This window comes from Schistocerca cancellata, chromosome 6 (assembly GCF_023864275.1).
Source record: "Schistocerca cancellata isolate TAMUIC-IGC-003103 chromosome 6, iqSchCanc2.1, whole genome shotgun sequence".
Classification (NCBI taxonomy): domain Eukaryota; kingdom Metazoa; phylum Arthropoda; class Insecta; order Orthoptera; family Acrididae; genus Schistocerca; species Schistocerca cancellata.
Genome location: NC_064631.1, coordinates 682,677,460 through 682,698,102, shown reverse-complemented (window position 1 = coordinate 682,698,102; position 20,643 = coordinate 682,677,460). Strand labels below are relative to the sequence as shown.

General features: G+C 38.0%; 1 protein-coding gene across 1 annotated transcript in view; it reads right to left on the bottom strand.

Annotated features, from left to right (window-relative positions):
* The window catches only part of LOC126088470 (protein madd-4-like), a 474,106-nt gene that overhangs the window by 259,111 nt on the left and 194,352 nt on the right, over window positions 1-20,643 (bottom strand). The window contains exon 9 of the mRNA XM_049906612.1: window positions 6,339-6,524. Within this exon, the coding sequence (XP_049762569.1) occupies window positions 6,339-6,524 (186 nt within the window). The remainder of the gene's footprint in view (window positions 1-6,338; window positions 6,525-20,643) is intronic.

Below are 20,643 nucleotides of genomic sequence, written 5' to 3'. Positions count from 1 at the left end.
CCTCCTCCCTTTTCACATTCCACCACCCTCTTTGGGTGCTGCCCCCTGCCAATGTACCCACCAATCCTTTCCCCTACCTGCACCTGGTAGTCTGTAGTCCCTGCATGCCCCACCTGACAGTGCTCTTCTCTCCCTCAACCTGTATCCTGCTATCCCTCCCCCTTCCCACCCCGTTCCAGATTGCTACTCACATGACAGTCGTATTCTGATTGGAGCTGTTGGTGGTAGCAATCATGTGTGCGCGAGGTGTGCTTGCCTGTGTGAATGTGTGTGTGTGTGTGTGTGTGTGTGTGTGTGTGTGTGTGTGTGTGTGTGTGCATATTATTTGCCGAAGAAGGATTTGGCTGCAAGCTATAATATGTAACAGTCTTTTTGTTGTGCCTGTCTGCAACTCAACAGGTTATCTTTATGGTGAGTAGCAATCTACCCTTTTCATAATGTTGTTGATATTCCAGCCTGGAGTTCCCATTGTTTAATTTCATTTATTTATGATTTGTTTTCTGTATGTAGGCATAAAGTGGTAATAATTATCTCTTATGGTAATTGTAATACAGTAGTTGAAGATACTTGCAGTAGGTGATATCAATCAATTTTCTTATTATGTTAATGAGAAATATGGAAACACCCCCCCCTTCCCCCCCACCCCCACCCCCCATGAACCATGGACCTTGCCGTTAGTGGGGAGGCTTCTGTGCCTCAGTAATACAGATGGCCGTACTGTAGGTGCAACCACAATGGAGGGGTATCTGTTGAGAGGCCAGACAAACGTGTGGTTCCTGAAGCGGGGCAGCAGCCTTTTCAGTAGTTGCAGGGGCAAAAGTCTGGATGATTGACTGATCTGGCCTTGTAACACCAACCAAAACGGCCTTGCTGTGCTGGTACTGCAAATGGCTGGAAGCAAGGGGAAAATACAGCTGTAATTTTTCCCGAGGGCATGCAGCTTTACTGTGTGGTTAAATGATGATGGCATCCTCTTGGGTAAAATATTCCAGAGGTAAAATTGGATCTCTGGGCGAGGACTACTCAAGAGGACGTCATTATCAGGAGAAAGAAAACTGGTGTTCTACGGATCAGAGCATGGAATGTCAGATCCCTTAATCGGGTAGGTAGGTTAGAAAATTTAAAAAGTGAAATGGATAGGTTAAAGTTCGAAATAGTGGGAATTAGTGAAGTTTGGTGGCAGGAGGAACAAGACTTTTGGTCAGGTGAATACAGGGATACGAATACAAAATCAAATAGAGGTAATGCAGGAGTAGGTTTAATAATGAATAAAAACATAGGAGTGCGGGTAAGCTACTACAAACAGCATAGTGAACGCATTAGTGCGGCTAAGATAGACACGAAGCCCATGCCTACTACAGTAGAAGAAGAATGGGTAGCTCTGAGGGATGAAGTAGTGAAGGCAGCAGAGGATCAAGTAGGTAAAAAGACGAGGGCTAGTAGAAATCCTTGATAACAGAAGAAATTTAATTGATGAAATTAATTGATGAAAGGAGAAAATATAAAAAAGCAGTAAATGAAACAGGCAAAAAGGAATACAAACGTCTCAAAAATGAGACCAACAGGAAGCACAAAATGGCTAAGCAGGGATGGCTAGAGGACAAATGTAAGGATGTAGAGGCTTATCTCACTAGAGGCAATATAGATACTGCCTACAGGAAAATTAAAGAGACCTTTGGAGAAAAGAGAGCCACTTGTATGAATATTAAGAGCTCAGATGGAAACCCAGTTCTAAGCAAAGAAGGGAAAGCAGAAAGGTGGAAGGAGTATATAGAGGGTCTATACAAGGGTGACATGCTTCAGGACAATATTATAGAAATGGAAGAGGATGTAGATGAAGATGAAATGGGAGATTCGATACTGCATGAAGAGTTTGACAGAGCACTGAAAGACCTATGTCAAAACAAGGCCTTGGGAGTGGACAACATTCCATTAGAACTACTGACGGCCTTGGGAGAGCCAGTCCTGACAAAACTCAACCATCTGGTGAGCAAGATGTATGAGACAGGCGAAATACCCTCAGACTTCAAGAAGAATATAATAATTCCAATCCCAAAGAAAGCAGGTGTTGACAGATGTGAAAATTAGCGAACTATCAGTTTAATAAGTCACAGCTGCAAAATACTAATGCGAATTCTTTACAGACAAATGGAAAAAGTGGTAGAAGCTGACCTCGGGGAAGATCAGTTTGGATTCCGTAGAAATGTTGGAACACGTGAGGCAATACTGACTCTACGATTTATCTTAGAAAATAGATTAAGGAAAGGCAAACCTATATTTCTAGTATTTGTAGACTTAGAGAAAGCTTTTGACAATGTTGACTGGAATACTCTCTTTCAAATTCTAAAGGTGGCAGGGGTAAAATACAGGGAGCAAAAGGCTATTTACAATTTGTACAGAAACCAGATGGCAGTTATAAGAGTCGAGGGGCATGAAAGGGAAGCAGTGGTTGGGAAGGGAGTGAGACAGGGTTGTAGCCTCTCCCCAATGTTATTCAATCTGTATATTGAGCAAGCAGTAAAGGAAACAAAAGAAAAGTTCGGAGTAGGTGTTAAAATGCATGGAGAAGAAATACAAATTTTGAGTTTCGCCGATGACATCGTAATTCTGTGAGAGACAGCAAAGGACTTGAAAGAGCAGTTGTGGGTAGTGTCTTGAAAGGAGGATATAAGATGAACATCAAAAAAAGCAAAACGAGGATAATGGAATGAAGTTGAATTAACTCAGGCGATGCTGAGGGAATTATATTTGGAAATGAGACACTTAAAGTAATAAATGAGTTTTGCTATTTGGGGAGCAAAATAACTGATGATGGTCATAGTAGAGAGGATATAAAATTTAGACTGGTAATGGGAAGGAAAGCGTTTCTGAAGAAGAGAAATTTGTTAACATCGAATATAGATTTAAGTGTCAGGAAGTCGTTTCTGAAAGTATTTGTATGGAGTGTAGCCATGTATGGAAGTGAAACATGGATGATAAATAGTTTGGACAAGAAGAGAATAGAAGCTTTCGAAATGTGGTGTTACAGAAGAATGCTGAAGATTAGATGGGTAGATCATGTAACTAATGAGGAGGTATTAAATAGAATTGGGGAAAAGAGGAGTTTGTGGCACAACTTGACTAGAAGAAGGGATTGGTTGGTAGGACATGTTCTGAGGCATCAGGGGATCACAAATTTAGCATTTGGAGGGCAGTGTGGAGGGTAAAAATCACAGAAGGAGACCAAGAGATGAATACACTAAGCAGATTCAGAAGGATGTAGGTTGGAGTAAGTACTGGGAGATGAAGAAACTTGCACAGGATAGAGCAGCATGGAGAGCTGCATCAAACCAGTCTCAGAACTGAAGACCACAACAACAACAACAACAACAACAACAACACGGAAACATTGGTGAAAACTGGGTTCTCAAAGTGAAAAAAATATAGGATTTGATGAACTTTATTGTTTTGCTGGTATATGTCTTCTTCTAATGCCTTGGGTGAAAAATTAGCAATCCATGGTCCAGAGATGTACTTTCAACAGTCAAGTTTTCCACAGCATTGTGTCCCAGCTGAACTTTGTAGTACTGTTGAGAACACTTTACTTCAGTGACAAGTCAGCCTATACTGGAGAATACATTCATTTCACATTAAGAACATTGCTGGTAAAGTTCTAAGGGACTTCACAGTGAAAATTAAAAAAAAAAAAAAAAAAAAAATTCAGTGACAAAAACCTACCGCAGTTGAAAGTGTATTATCTTTTTTAAAAATTATTCCATCCAAACGAAGTTTTTAAGGCTGCTTAGAATTCCAGCCCATTACTGTTTCTCTGGATTCACAACCGTGGGATAACTGCATGTTGTAGGAACTGGTGCAACATATATAAGCTACAAGAGACAGTGAATGAAAGAGAAATCTGATTTCTGTCAACTAATGCCCTGCTGTGTGATGCCAAGAGAATATTCTATATTCATCTCCTGCACCACCACAGACATGCCTGAAATGGAAAACACTGCCAGGAATACTGGTAGAACGAATAAACTAAGCTGGTAACTGCAGGTTGTTGGTAAAAATGCAAATATACTGTAGACCACTAGGCTCAATCAGATAAATATGTAAGACTGTGAGGTGCTACAGAAAGTTTATTTTTCCAGTTCTGAAGCTGTGCATTTTAATTTCTCTGGACAGCAACAGGGCAAAATACAGTAGTTGAATTTTGTCTGCGCATGGTAACAGAACAGAGAAAAGCTGATGGAGAAACACTCTGCTAATGAGACTTCCCCACTATTTACCAAGGAGCATTTTTGAAATGTTTTATGAGAAAAAAGATCAAAGAAAAGTGGGCATTTGCATCCACATGTGTGTGTGTGTGTGTGTGTGTGTGTGTGTGTGTGTGTGTGTGTGCACCCTAACTTGACAAAGGATTTACTCTGTAAGTTACCACGGGTTTTGTGTTGATGATGTCTAACCTTCGATTAATTGCCACAGTAAAATTGTCTACAAAGACTGAAGTAGGTGGTGGGGTGTGGAATAAACTAATACTTGTAAATTTCACCACAGCCAGAAATCCAAGGGATTAAAGTCAGGTGAATTTGGAACCTACGATACTGGACCTCATCAACCAATACTCACTCATTAGGTCTTGTTAGGTGCTTTTGTACAACGTGCAGGAAATGGGTGCTGCCACAGCAAGCATAAACCATGTCTGGGTCTTTTGGCCAGTCTTACACTACCCAACAGCACAGGTACTTTTCTGTGCAGAAACTGATTATAAACAGCACCTGTTACTTTGTCTAGTAAAGTGTATGGTCTTTTGAGTCTGTCACTCACAATTTCTGCAAACACACTGGTACTAAAGCAAACCTGATGCCTCACTTCCATGCTCACCAAAGATTTGCAAAGGCCCATATTTGGTTATTATGGTAATTTATTATCCCACAGTGTGTGAATTCAACATCACCTGTAAATAAAGTGTATGATATGAAATGTAGATGTTGAATGATCTGTCTTAGAACCCATTGGCAGAACTGTTATCTGGCGTGATAGTCAGAGCCATGAGAACTGATACACACTATAAATGTGAGTAACACAATTGCTTATACACACTAGACCATTCAAGAGTGTGATTTATGTCTTCAGTTCTTCACACATATGTTTTAGGACCATGTTTTACTCATTGCATCACTTGCTTCTCATTATCTGGTGTTGTCCTTATTGCAGATTATCCCATGACTGCAGTAACTGGAACAATCTTTTGAAGGTTTCTTCGGATGGAGTGCAATGTTGAGGATGTAATATGGCATACATGACACATTTGTCAATCAACACTGTTGGCTGAAAATATGTCCCTTACTTAGGGACATCACTTGATTGTGTCAGCAACCCCATATTACTTGATAAGCTGTAGAACCTCAGTATTAGAGAAACTGGATACAAATTAATTAAATTGTATATGAGCAGCAGGAAACAATTTGTGTTGCTTAAAACAAACAGTGGGTCTTTCAAACCCCAAAACTACTGATATCAAGTGTGGAGTGCCTCAATGCTGCACATTTTTTCTCAGGCAGTGTATGTTCACAGAAGTGATCAAGCCTGTAATTATCAGTGACTAAAATGTACAACACAAAACAAAGAGTATTGCAACCACCCTCAAACAAAATAATGCTTTTACCACAGTTCAGCATAGTGTTATTGTGCCACTTTGTCATTGCATTCAGTGAACCTACTCACAAGTTGCTTCATAGTCAACTCTTCACAGTTAACCTAATTATACGGCTATTTATCACTGTTAATATAGAATTAACACAGCCTTAAAAACAAATCCCAGGCAGAATTGAGCAGTACTGATGGTGAGCTTGAAGAAGAAGAGTAATGAGGACATTACTGTTCACTACAGCCATACTATGATGAACAGAGCAGGTTTGTTTCCAGACAAGACACAAAGCACATACCATTGATATTTGCCCTGTAGTGCAGATATTTTCAGTGTAAGTAGACATAATGATAAATGAAGGTAAGAAAACAAACAAAATGAAATTACTTGATATGAGCCATCAGAAATCATGGGTTTCTTATACTAAAATACTCAGACGATATCCCTCAACAATTTTATCAGCATATTTTGGGTTCATGTTGTAGATTTTTAGTCACAGGATACGAATTTTGTGGTTTTATAATTCTGTCTGGATAAAAATATGCCTAGCTATAGTAACTGGACAGTTGACGGTACAGTTATGACAGTAGGAAAGCTGTAATACAAAACACATTAAAAGCATAGGTTACTGAAATTTTGTCAATTACATACATTTCTGGAAGCTAACAGATAAATGTATTATCATGGTAGTAAAAGCTTTCAATACCTCTGATCTTCACAAGGCTGCATTTTACATTTTTCAAACTCTGATGGCTTTGGTCCTTGGCAGTTTTCATCAGGCATCTTGGCATAAGCTTTTGAGAATTCCAAATATATTCTGCAGTATACATCACGCGTGCGAATTCCAATCCCACAAGTTACACTGCAAGGGCCCCATTTTCCTGCCATGAAGCTGGCAAAAAGTGTAGAAATACATTAACATGCATATCACCCTACAAATCAGGAAGAATTTACCTTCATGTGTAACTTTATGCAATAAAAATGTCCATGAAAAATACAAACATTAAAAGTAAGAAAACATATATAAAGCCATGTGCATAACAGATAGAACACTCATTATTGCATGCAGTCTGGCATAAACTGGAGTATAGTCTGAAGAAAAATGTGAGGAGAGTATCTTTTATGAACTTTCACTTTGATCCATACAAAAATCTCACCAAAGTCTACCTCTTTATACAGCAAGTGGCGAAGATGCTTGTTAGAAATTCATTTCACAAGCATCCAGTTCATTAGCTTTGTTACTGCTCCTTGTCATCTGGTTCATTCCACAATAATACTGTGCACTGTGAGAATTTTTTTGTCAAATAAAAAAAGCAACTAGTCCTGAAAATATTAATATTTTCTGAGAAGGAAACAATTGCTAATGTTTGTTAGTCATAAATAAGTTTTGAAAGAATTTGTGCACACCAAGAAAACTTTTGTGATATGCAGATATTTGTAAACTGCATTAGTTATCTATCATTTAAAGAGATTATCAATATACTTCAATTTTTAGTATGACTGGGCTAAAAGTGTTATCACCCAGTGTGAGATATAGCAAAGTGAGATAGTTCCACTGTTACAATTCTACTTCGTAAATAAAGATTTTTTTTTCTTTTTTCCATGATACATGTGATGCATACTGCTAATTAAAATTACATATAATGACTAAATTATCATCCATGTGATATTTCACTAAACTTCATTATTCACAATAAAATTTGCTGTCTGCTTATGAAAAAAGTACTTTTACTTCGTCTAACAACATTGTATTTAAAGAAGCATTAATGATTCATGATAATTACAAACAATATGCACATCAAATTTAGCTACCACAAAAAGTTATTTTAAGATTAACATAGCTTATTTAAAAGCCCTCACCTCCACTTTTTGACAAATGTTTCACTTCTTCCAAAAAAATTATATTTTAAAAGTTACTTTTATTCAAAATTTTCATGTTCCAATCTATAAATGTCATTCTTTGCAAATATCAGTGCCAAGGTTTTGTAGCTCCAATTTCTCTTTGTCAAAAAAATGTATACTTTTACCTAAATAAGCTGTTGGTTAGGCCTAATTAATTATTCCAACTAGAAAATTTCACTTTCTCGAAAATTCTTGGTGAACTTTTGGGTATCGCTATGCACGTTAAAACTCCACACTCATAATGTATGTTATGTTGTTTTCTAGCTAAGCAGCTTTTGTAATGGACATTTTTTTCTATCTTTCATGCTAATTTCCAAAATATTCATTACTATATTTCACCAAATTGTAATTTTTGTAATACACAGATTCATAAACAGGCATCAACCACACAGCCTGTGTGAGTCATGGATGAGTTTTCAATCTGTACAGTTACTATGTCTCCGTTAGGATTGTGTAAAGAAATTATTAGCCTTTGCCAATGATGAATGTTGTGACAGTGCCACGACATTTAACAGTGCCGCCACGACAGTACGCGCAAACGGCGATAGAGGCACTCCGCAACTTGGCTGAGCGCGGAAGCACCACCTAGCTATGAACGGCGCCGGCCGCATGTCACAGCACGGCAGTCAAATAAGAGATACTGAGTTGTTATCATGTAACGAGCTATTGTTTCTAAGTGAGTGTGTTTGAATATCCACGCAATTATTGGTGATTAAAGGTTATAACAATGAACTTTGTGAAATTTCTGCTAAATAATGTAGCTCACTCATTTGTGATACACATATTGAGTCTCCAAAATGGAGCTTAAGTGCCAATAAGTATGGAAAGACTGAAATGTAATTTCTGCAATGTTGTGTACATTATTTAACAAACTTGTTATTTCACAACTGTTCACTAAATCCAATAATTCCTTGAGAACAGTTGAAGTAGAAATTCCATGAGACTTATGTTTACATCTAAATCACACTCTGCAAGCCACTAAAAGATGTGTGGCAGAGGGTACTCTGGTACCTCTAACTGATCCCACCCTTCTCTCTTCCACACACAAACAATGCATGGGAAGAATGACTGTCAGTAAATCTCTGTATTAACTCTAATTTCTCAAATTTTCTTGTCTTGGTCATTTAGAAAGATGTATGTGGGAGGAAATAACATGCTGGCTGAATCCTCCCAGAAAATACTGTCTCAGAATTTCAATATTAAAGCTCTTGGTGATGCAAACACCTCCCTTGTAACGTCTGCCATTGGAGTTTGTTGAACAACTCTCTAACACTCCTGCACTGACTAAATGATCCACTCTTTCTTGGATCTTCTCTCTCTCTTTTATCAGTCCTACCTGGTAAGGATCCTAGATTGCTGATCAATGCTCAAGAATAGGTTGCACAAGTGCCCTGTATGCCTCTTCCTTCGGGACTGACTTAACATTTCCTTGAGGTTCTTCCTATGAGTCTTAGTTTGGCATCTGCTTTTTCTATTATTTGGTTTATGTGGTCATCAAACTTAAGGTTTCTCTGGATAGTAACTCCTAGTTATTTTACAGAAGATACTACTTCCAGCAATTTGTCATCAGTAGTGTAGTTGTGTGATAACTGGATTTATTTTCTTATGTATGTGAAATATGTTTCATTTATTTACATTCATGGTCAACTGCCAGAGCCTGCAACATGCCTCAATACTCTGAAAATCATTCTGCAAATCGGTCTTCTCATATTGGCACTTTCTTATACACAACCACATAGTTTGCAAACAATCTCAAAGAGCTTCCGATTATTTTTACCAGATCATTCACATACATGTAAACAGTAATGGTCCTATCACATTTTCTTGAGTTAGTCTGAACATTACATTTACGTGGGGTGCTTTTGATCCATTAAGAGCCTTGTTGGTTTTTACATAGCAAATTTTTGTTGTCCAAGAACATCATAAGTCTTGAGCATAAAACATGATCCATAATTACTTAAGAGGTAAATGTAACAGTGTGGGAGGTGGTTGCAGAACTGATGATAGATATTCTTCTGATTTTGTTACAGGAAAAAATGTTACATTTTTCAGTGAAAGGCAATAAATAATTTGGTTATTGATAGTGGTTATTCTTGTTGTAAATGTGCTGCCTTAAAATTCTGAAAACTGCACAGCATAAGACCACACACACACACACACACACACACACACACACACACACACAAAATAGAGAAACAGAGGATATTTTTTTATTCTCCTTTTCACTTCATTACTCTTTTCTGATGCAATTTTTGTTTTTAAATGCTAACTGAGAAAGCAAAACAATGTGCTTTCTCATGCAGAGCTCTTCACTTGTATATAGATTTGGACTATATCACAAAAGGCTCTTTAGAAAAACTATCGGCTTCAATTCTTGGTTTTGTGATGCAATGGTGGCTCAGGACATACATGAAAAATTATAATAGACAGTGGACAGCATTTGCAAAGAGAGAAATCTGACTGAGTTACAATGTCATAGAACATAAAGTGTCTGAAGAAATGTACACATCAAGAAACCTTATACAGTGAATCTTCATGTACTCTGTTAATGAAATTGTAACCAGTTATACATTTATTGCTTCAGTTTTATTATACAACATAGTCTGTGCATGTGATAATGAATCGATCAGATGACCACAGTAACTATGGTAGTAAGAAACAACAAAAACATACCTGCAACATAAGTTCAGTTCAAAGCAAAATTACTGTTTTCCACATTTAGCAATTCCATTACGGAATAGATCAGTGCCACGAGTACCTTTAGTTTAGTCTTTAATACTGGATCTGGAACAATTTTTATTCCATCCGGTATATTGTTGTGTAATGTGATGTCAGAATGAATTATACTTTCCTGGTAGGTTGATGTTCTAGGAAATTTATCACGGACATTTGAGTGTACTGTACTTGGTACAGTAATTGTGTCATAGGAGAGTCCTCTATCAAAATCCACATTATCTGCTAATACTGTTCCATCTGTGGTGCGCAGGCACATGCATAAAGGTGAAACTACATATCTGCTCTCTGTCAGAATGCACACTCGCATAGCTGAAAACAAATGTCAGATGTTGCCAGACGTGTCATTAAGCATAAAGTGTGTTCTGAAGAAATTAAGGAGATCACCTGGTCTCAAGCCTTGTCCAGTTGAAAGCTGCCATCACAATTTATAAGATCTTGTGCTACACATATTTCCACAGATTATTTAATTACCGAGTCCCAAAATGGTCTCACTGGGGCTAAGATTTTTGTGGCAGAAAAGTACATAGTATGTCCTGTGGTAATTCAATGCTCAGCTATGGCTGGCTTTCTGGGTTGTAAAAGGCAAGTGTGCACTCATGTCCAATGCACCTTTCATGTATTGAACATGTCATCTGACCCATGTAAGTTTTGCCGAAGTGGCAAGGAATTTTGTAAATTATGGTCTTCTGCACTCTCAAATCATCCTTTACTGAATCGAGAAGAGCACTAATCTTCATTGGTGGCCTGCATGCCACAAATGGAACAGTATTCACAGAGGCTGCAGATTTTGATAGAGGAGGCTCCTATGATGGCTGCCAAAGTGCTGGCATCTCAGTGCCAATTTTTGCTATAAAAGCTGGCACTGTCGACTAGCAGTATCCAGTGGCGGACACTCAACTGAAAATGGGTGGACAGTTGCCAGCCGAAATATTGTGGCAAGAGGTCAGCATGATCTGGCTGCAATCCCGAAACCTCATAGAATATTCAGTACATGGGAAAAACTTCAAGAATCACTTCTGGAACTCACTTTTCACCATGGTGTTCAGTTCCTTCAATGGTTCTGTTTGTATCTCATCAGTGGTGACAAAACGATTTTCTTTTATGGTTCTTTTCAGCCTTTTGAATAGAGAGAAGTTGCAGAGGGGCTGCAGCTAGCAAATATGGTGGCTGATTTAAATAACAATTTTCTTTTTTCCCAAAAAATCATGAACAAACACTGAGGTGTGAGTGTGAGTGTTATCATGATGCAACTTGCACAAGTGATTTTGCCACAACTCTGGTCGCTTTCTTTGGATTGCATCAAACAAATAGGATGTAGCTTCCTGGCAGTGTTCCTTATTGACAGTATGACTATAAGGCAGGAATTCTTGGTGCACTATCCCACTGTAATTGAAGAAAACAACGAGAAGAACCTTCACATTTAATCAAATCTTGCTCTTCAGGCCATTTCCATTGGGGTGATTGAGCCTTGGTTTCATGGTATGCCCATGATTGGTCACCTGTTATAATCTTCTATAGAAGTTCTGGATCACCATTGATTTTCTTCAGAAATTCCTGAGCAATGTCTGCACAGGGTCTTTTTGGTTGAAATTCAACAATTTCAGAACAAGCTTTGCTGCTACACATTTCAGGCACAAAAAATAAATAAATAAACAAATAAATATTTGCTTGGAATGAGCCAAAGGATATGCCAACACCATCAGCAACCTCTCTGATGGTGATCTGGTAATTTTCCAGAACCATTTTCTTTACTTCTTGCATATTGTTATCAGTAATTGATGTGCTAGGGCATCTATCTTCAATGTCTACTCGACCTTCTTTGAAACATTTATACCTGTCATAAACTTTTGTCTTGCTCATAGCAGATTTGCTAAAAGCCATAGTAATCATTTTGAACATGGTATTCCATTTTATTCAATTTTTCAAGCAAAATTTAATGTAAATTCTTTGATCCAACTTTTTAGAAAGTAAAAATTTGTGAAGCACTTGACAACATGCATAACCAGAATGAGATTTTCACTCTGCAGCGGAGTGTGCGCTGATATGAAACTTCCTGGCAGATTAAAACTGTGTGCCTGACCGAGACTCGAACTCGGGACCTTTGCCTTTCGCGGGCAAGTGCTCTACCATCTGAGCTACCAAAGCACGACTCACGCCCGGTACTCACAGCTTTACTTCTGCCAGTACCTCGTCTCCTACCTTCCAAATTTTACAGAAGCTCTCCTGCGAACCTTGCAGAACTAGCACTCCTGAAAGAAAGGATATTGCGGAGACATGGCTTAGCCACAGCCTAGGGGATGTTTCCAGAATGAGATTTTCACTCTGCAGCGGAGTGTGCGCTGATATGAACATGCATAACCTTTTCAACTGCCAACAATAAACTAAATACTCAAAACAACTGAAAATGCAAATGTGCATCAGGAACTTATGTGCTGACAAGATAAAAAATGTTTTGAAAATTGGATGTATAAAGCCTGCAAAATTAAAAAAAAATCTTGTTACTTTTTGATCACACCTGGTAGATTCTTCCAGGATGAATTTTCACTCTGTGGTAGAGTGTGCATTGATCTGAATCTTCCTGGCAGTTTAAAACTGCTGCTGCTCCAGGACTCAAACCTGGGACCTTTAGAGCAATTCAAACCCAACTCAAGATCCACTTTCACAGCTTTACTTCCACCAGTACCTCCTGAGTTATTGATGGAAGCAAAGCTGTGAAAGTGGATTGTGAGTCATGCTTGGGTAGCTAGGTCAGGGGAGCACTTGCACATGAATGACAAAGTTCCTTGTGCTGCCAAGATGTTTCACGTATGTTCTTGTTGAGAACTAGTTTAGCATTTCTCATTTTGAAGACAAATAAGTAAATAAGTATGGGACATTTAAGAAAATGAGGTCAGTAAACTTTGAAAAAGGCAAATTTTTTTTAACCACAAATTATCCTAAATGCTTTGATTTTCCGTCTAAGTATTTTTATGTTTTGATTAGTGGTTTCTAGAAAATGGTTCCACAACAGAGCAGTGAATGAAACAGTGAGTCTAAAACATGCTTGTATTTTTCAGGTAAGTATGGATGACGACCTACAAAACACTAATGGGTTAATGAAAATGTCAAGACCATACCTACTTCACATGGCCTAGAAAAACTTATCAAACTAATAAAACTACCTATTCTATGTATCCCAGAAATTATTTTAAGTGTAGCCGCAACTTCTTTAATCAAAGGTGTTTATTTAAATTATTCATCTACACCACCTGACAACAAAAGTGAAATGGAGGAGAAAATGAAACTTCATGTGTTGGAAGGTATGTGACGTTATTTGAAAATCAAATCAAATTTACAAAGAACTTGCAGTATGAGCCCATTTATTATTACGATGTTGCACCCACTCTGACTTGGCGGACATACTCTCACTCAGTTGGGAAGGATGTCATGAAGCCATTGTATCCTCTTCTGTGGCAACTTAGCCCACAACTGTTACTACTGGTCCCCAATATACTGGATATTGGCCCTGTGATGGAGCAGAAATCTGAGAAGGCCACACAAATGTTCTATTGTGGATCTTTCTGGCCATCAAAATACCTCAACATGATGCAGTCAGTTAATAGAGACAAGTGTCATGTGTGGATAAGCATTGCCCTGTTAAAAAATGATACCACTCATTACTGGCACATGAGAGGTAACATGTGAGGATGCAGTTTATGCATGATATATTGTTATGCTGTCAGAGTTCTGTCAATCACTCCTGGTGCTGACTTGAGATCATACCTGATGGCTCTTCACACCATGGCACTAGAAGTAGCACAATTGTGCCTCTCCAATGCAATGGATGGATGGGATCACTTCCCAGGTCACTGCCTCACCTACTGACAATCGTCATCCAGTGTACTGCAGAACCGCAGTTCATCACTGAACACAATGTGATGCCATTAATCATCAGTACATACTTCCCGATAACAGCAATACTCCAAGTGCAGCTGTTCATGTTGGTTAATGGCAGTCTTCAGATGGGATGGTAATTTCCTAGTATGGCTCCTGCTAGTTGTCAACCAATGGTGAGAGATGACACAGAATGTTACAGGGGGTCCACTACTTGCTCTCAGACTGCAGGCACAGATGTGAAGGGGTTAAAATGTGCTTGTTGTACAATATGGCAATCCTCTTTTGTGACTTACAGGAACCTTTAAGTATGCGTACCCTCACATTCCCATGCAGTCCATCACAGGGCCACTGTCATACCTGAATGCCCCGCAAGTTTGGATACTGTACAATTCCAGCAGCTGGTCAAATGGGGAACCACAACTAGGCGACTTTCAAACTCCATATGAAGCTAATAACCCTGCCTCACATGAGTATACAGTGTCTCCGTGTCCTTGAAAGCAATCACTCAACATCTGATAATGTTCATGCTCCTTATACAGGGAGAGCACAGAGTCTTTCCCAGATTATAACAATTTATTACAGAATAACAGTTTGACATAATAATTTACATTTGATGCCATTACATAGGTTAGTGTTACTAGTCCTTTTTAAGACCACTTACATTATTAAACCTCAATGTGCGCTCCCTTGGTAGCTCGGAGAATGTCGAGACGGTATTCCAGTTCCCACCAGGTGTTAGGTGTTTCATAACATGTGTTCTGTCACAGTAACCACAGCAGCTGGTGTGATGAAGACTCTGTCCTTAATAGAGCCGCCCCCCCCCCCCCCCCCCAAAAAAAAAAGTCAAGGGACGTAATGTCTGGAGAGCGGGTTGGTCAGGTTGTTGGATCGTTCCTTCCAATCCCCTTGACTTTTTTTTTTCTGGGGCTATATCAAGGACAGAGTCTTCATCACACCAGTTGCTGACGTCAATGAACAGAAAGCTAAGTTACAAGCTGCTGTGGTTACTGTAACAGAACACATGTTATGAAACACCTGGTGGGAACTGGAATACCAACTTGACATTCTTCGAGCTACCAAGAGAGCACACGTTGAGGTTTAATAAAGTAAGTGGTCTTTAACTAGTAACACTAATCTATGTAATGGCATCAAATGTAACTTATTATGTCAAATGCTTATTCTGTTATAAATTTTTATAATCAGGGCAACACTTTGTACTCTCCCTGTATATCACACTAGGTATGGTAATAGCACCATACATGTACAACACTAATGTACTCTGGGCCCATTCTACTTGTCACAGAGAACTGTAACTCTGATCAGTTACATTCTCACCAATGGTCTGTATGTGTACGAAGTTACATTGACTCTTGATCGTGTCTTCCGGGTGCTTTACTTTTTTGTCAAACTGTTTATGTCATCACTATATTCAATCCTCATCACTTCAGAATTCCAGGAAAAACATCAAAACCATTACCACCATTAGTTTAAATGGAACTTGATAAAATGCCACAATTTGTGTTACTCATATGCTAGATCTCTTAACAGAATATGATTATCATGGAAGCATAACAACATACCAAGGCAAGCAGCGGAGAGAGGTAAAATCAAAGTCAGAAAAAATTACTGCAATTGGTTCTGTGCTATTTGTAAATGTGAACAGGCAATAATCCACATTTGATATTCCAGTTTTCTAGTTGCAAGTGTTGATTGCAATGAGGAAATGGTGCAGTAATCCATAAAACATAATCAACTTAATTATGAACCTGTTATGTCTAATGCACACTTAAGCAGCTTATTAATATTTATAACTGTATACTGCTGAAGCAGAATTCAGTCTTGTGCCCAAAACAAATTTTTAACTCTGCAGTCAAGTAAGTGCCCTTTGAAAATTCTTGAGGGGCACATAATGGACCAGTCTATCAAGAAGTTCTGAAGTATCTTTTCATCTCCAGACATTGTTATATGCTTATTAACATGAATGGGACATTTCTCATCATAGAAAAAAGGAAGAATATGAGGGTTTAACATCTCACTCATGATAAGGTTATTAAAAACATGACTTGAGCTCAGATCAGGTGAGGTAGGAAATTTTTGAAGGAACCATGTTGCCAGTGATTATAAATGATTTGGAAAACCGTGGATACCTAAATCTGAATGGCCAGATGGAAGTTTACACCCTTCTCTTCTCAAAGGTGAGCCCAGTGCACAGCCTCTGTGCCACCTTACTGTCTTCTTATGACAGATCCTGCTCCACTTCTTAAACCAAAATAGTAATTTTTAAGCATATCATATACTGAAAAAATTGTAATCAACAGGCAAAGTTTATTAAGAATAATTGTACCAAAGAACACAATTTTATCTGAATTTCAGACTACAAGAAATGAAATGAAATAGCTCCCATGACATTTAAGCATAATTATAGTCACCTTTTAAAAAACTCTTTTGAGGTAGTTTTATAATAACCATTTTTTCCACTCATCTGATAATTAGATGGAAATCGGAAACTATTTTCCAGCCTTGTATTTTCATGAAATGTACCTCTATGTTATACACTGCTTCAACGATTCCTGATGATATGTTAGTAGTAGTGATAAAATTATGATTAATCAAACAAAAATAGACAAATCAAATTTTTGCTTTCTCTATATTTCTGACTTGCAACTTAAATACTGAACAACCTGAAATTAGTAGCATTTAGGAAAGTATTGGACTTACATACCGAAATTCGCCCTCATTTTGATTCTGTATGTGGGTAGGATATGGGAAGCTGAACTACATGTTTACAAATGTATGTGTGATGATGTGGACAGGCCGTATACATTGGAAGTTCCCAGTTTGAAGAGTTCTGGTTACCTCCCACACTTACAAATAAACTGGAAATATTTATTGAATGCTTTAAAACTTCATTAAAAGAATGCCCAAAAGGAGAACACTTCTAAAATATTTCATAAAGGAAAGTAACTTGCATTGGTTTGAAGCTGCAGTTCACTGTTGGCTGCAGAAGACTTTACAGTTGAAAATTTGCTGAAAACTGTGCAAACTTTTCTTCATATATTTGATTCACATTGGCAAGTTGTGTATGTCACAACTAGTACTTCAACAGATGTAAACAGGAAGGCACAATTCTCAATCATTTTCAAGAAAATTGAGTTTGAAAATTTTAGACATGTTTATATACTTTTTTTGGTAACTAGTGTTAATGAAATCTGCATCCGTGTGATGAAGCACTTGGTTTCATAAGGGTGAGGTATTTGGATTGAATCCCACTCCCATTATTCTTTTCCCACATAATTCTAACAACAAATTTATTAAGGCCATGCAAATTATCAATACTTAATGATTCATTTATCATTTTCATAAGATTTATCCTGGAAAAAGCAGATTTTTTTTTTCATAAGGCAATTCGAAATAGAAAAAGGATACACAAGCACTTTCAGTCAAATCCATACAGTCATTTTATTTACATTACTGTACATCATTTGTGGCAAGCACAATGTGTAACCTCTGATCATACAATTTTGTGGTGTACAATACATATCAAAGGACATTACTGAATTTTGGTTAACACAACTGTTGGTTTACAACTGATTGGATTTTTTATGCAGCCTTCTCTAGAAGCTATATATTCTATTCTGCTCCATGATGTACACGCAATCTGTAGTCATTGTATAAGGTTCTTCACCTGCCCATAAAAACAAGTGTCACAAGGGTGCAACAGCAGATTACATTTTGAAGGACTTACTTTAACACTGCACTTTGGCAGACCCTCTACATCTTGAAAAGTTCTGTCGTACAAACCCAATTTTGTTTGTCGTCCCTATGAAATGAGGAGCGAAAGAAATTGTTCTTTTTTTATGTATGGTTTCAAGACAATGGTTAGAAAATTCTGGTATAATGTTGCTGTAAGTTTCCTGCTCTTTGAAGATGTTAACGTGTTGTTTTTGTATTTGCTAGTGTACTCATCAGCTGATTTCTTCACTCTTGTCCCAAATGAACAAATGGTTTCTTGCAAGCAAACTATGACTGTTGGTAGAAATTTTCTGGTTAACATAACAGCATACTGTGCAGGGTACAAATGGGTCACCTTACGCATATCCTTCTGCTGCACAAGAACCTCTGTTCTCTGTTCAGTGAGAGTTCACAAGTTGACTGATATTGGCACACTAAAACAAATATAATTTATAAATTTAATAAATAAAATGCAGTAAATGAAGCAGACAAAAGGAATACAAACATCTCAAAACTGAGATCGCTAGGAAGTGCAAAATGGCTAAGCAGGGAGGCTAGAGGATAAATGTAAGGATGTAGAGGCTTATCTCGTGAGGGGTAAGATAGATACTGCCTACAGGAAAATTAAAGAGACGTTTGGAGAAAAGAGAACCACTTGTATGAATATTAAGAGCTCAGATGGAAACCCAGTTCTAAGCAAAGAAGGGAAAGCAGAAAGGTGGAAGGAGTATATAGAGGGTCTACACAAATGTGATGTACTTGAGGACAATATTATGGAAATGGAAGAGGATGTAGATGAAGATGAAATGGGAGATATAATACTGCGTGTATAGTTTGACAGAGCACTGAAAGACCTGAGTCGAAACAAGGTCCCCGGAGTAGACAACATTCCATTAAAACTACTGACAGCCTTGGGAGAGCCAGTCCTGACAAAAATCTACTATCTGGTGAGCAAGATGTATGAGACAGGCGAAATACCCTCAGACTTCAAAAAGAATATAATAATTCCAATCTCAAAGAAAGCAGGTGTTGACAGATGTGAAAATTACCAAACTATAAGTCATGGCTGCAAAATCCTAACGTGAATTCTTTACAGATGAATGAAAAACTAGTAGAAGCCGACCTAGGGGAAGATCAGTTTGGATTCTATAGAAATATTGGAACACATGAGGCAATACTGACCCTATGACTTATCTTAGAAGCTAGATTAAGGAAAGGCAAACCTACATTCCTAGCATTTGTAGACTTAGAGAAAGCTTTTGACAATGTTGACTGGAATACCCTCTTTCAAATTCTGAAGGTGACAGGGGTAAAATACAGGGAGCGAAAGGCTACTTACAATTTGTACAGAAACCAAATGGCAGTTATAAGAGCTGAGGGGCATGAAAGGGAAGCAGTGGTTGGGAAGGGAGTGAGACAGGGTTGTAGCCTCTCCCCAATGTTATTCAATTTGTATATTGAGCAAGCAGTGAAGGAAACAAAAGAAAAATTCGGAGTAGGTATTAAAATCTATAGAGAAGAAATAAAAACTTTGAGGACATTGTAATTCTGTCAGAGACAGCAAAGGACTTGGAAGAGCAGTTGAATGGAATGGGTAGTGTCTTGAAAGGAGGATATATGATGAACATCAACAAAAGCAAAACAAGGATAATAGAATGTAGTCGAATCGAGTCGGGTGATGCTGAGGGTACTAGATTAGGAAATGAGACACTTAAAGTAGTAAAGGAGTTTTGCTATTTGGGGAGCAAAATAACTGATAATGGTCGAAGTAGAGAGGATATAAAATGTAGACTGGCAATGGGAAGGAAAGAGTTTCTGAGGAAGAGAAATTTGTTAACATGAGTATAGATTTAAGTGTCAGGAAGTCGTTTCTGAAAGTATTTGTATGGAGTGCAGCCATGTATGGAAGTGAAACATGGACAATAAATAGTATGGAAAAGAAGAGAATAGAAGCTTTTGAAATGTGGTGCTACAGAAGAATGCTGAAGATTAGATGGGTAGATCACATAAATAATGAGGAGGTGTTGAATAGGATTGGGGAGAAGAGAAGTGTGTGGCACAACTTGACTAGAAGAAGGGATTGGTTGGTAGGACATGTTCTGAGGCATCAAGGGATCAACATTTTAGCATTGGAGGGCAGCGTGGAGGGTAAAAATTGTAGAGGGAGACCAAGAGATGAATACACTAAGCAGTTTAAGAAGGATGTAGGTTGCAGTAGGTACTGGGAGATGAAGAAGCTTGCACAGGATAGAGTAGCATGGAGAGCTGCATCAAACCAGTCTCAGGACTGAAGACCACAACAACAACAACAAATTAGTATTGCATGGTCTGCAAAAACTATATTTTAACTCATGCGAATGAATGGGTTCCTTTCTCTGTAATAACTGTTTGATCAATGTCAATAACAAAATCCTTGTATTTTGGTATCAGGGCTCAAGTCCGAATTCAGAAATTTGATACTGCATCAAGGATTTTCTCTACTGAAGCACTCTCAGTCACATATCTGATGATTTTGCTCTGATCAAGCTAATGACTTCATTTGAAGATCACAACCTATGAGTCAGAATCTTGAAAATTCAACTCAGAATATTGGCTAGCAGCAGCATGAGCCCATTTCTGCAAGTTTCTCAGTGCCAGCTAGTGACCACATTCTCAAGCTGCTATGAAATGTTCATAGTTCCACAGGTCATTTGTTAAGTTGTTCAGTTTTCATTCTACCTTGCTTTTTATGTTCTTTCCATCTTTTCAAATCTTTCATGTTTTTG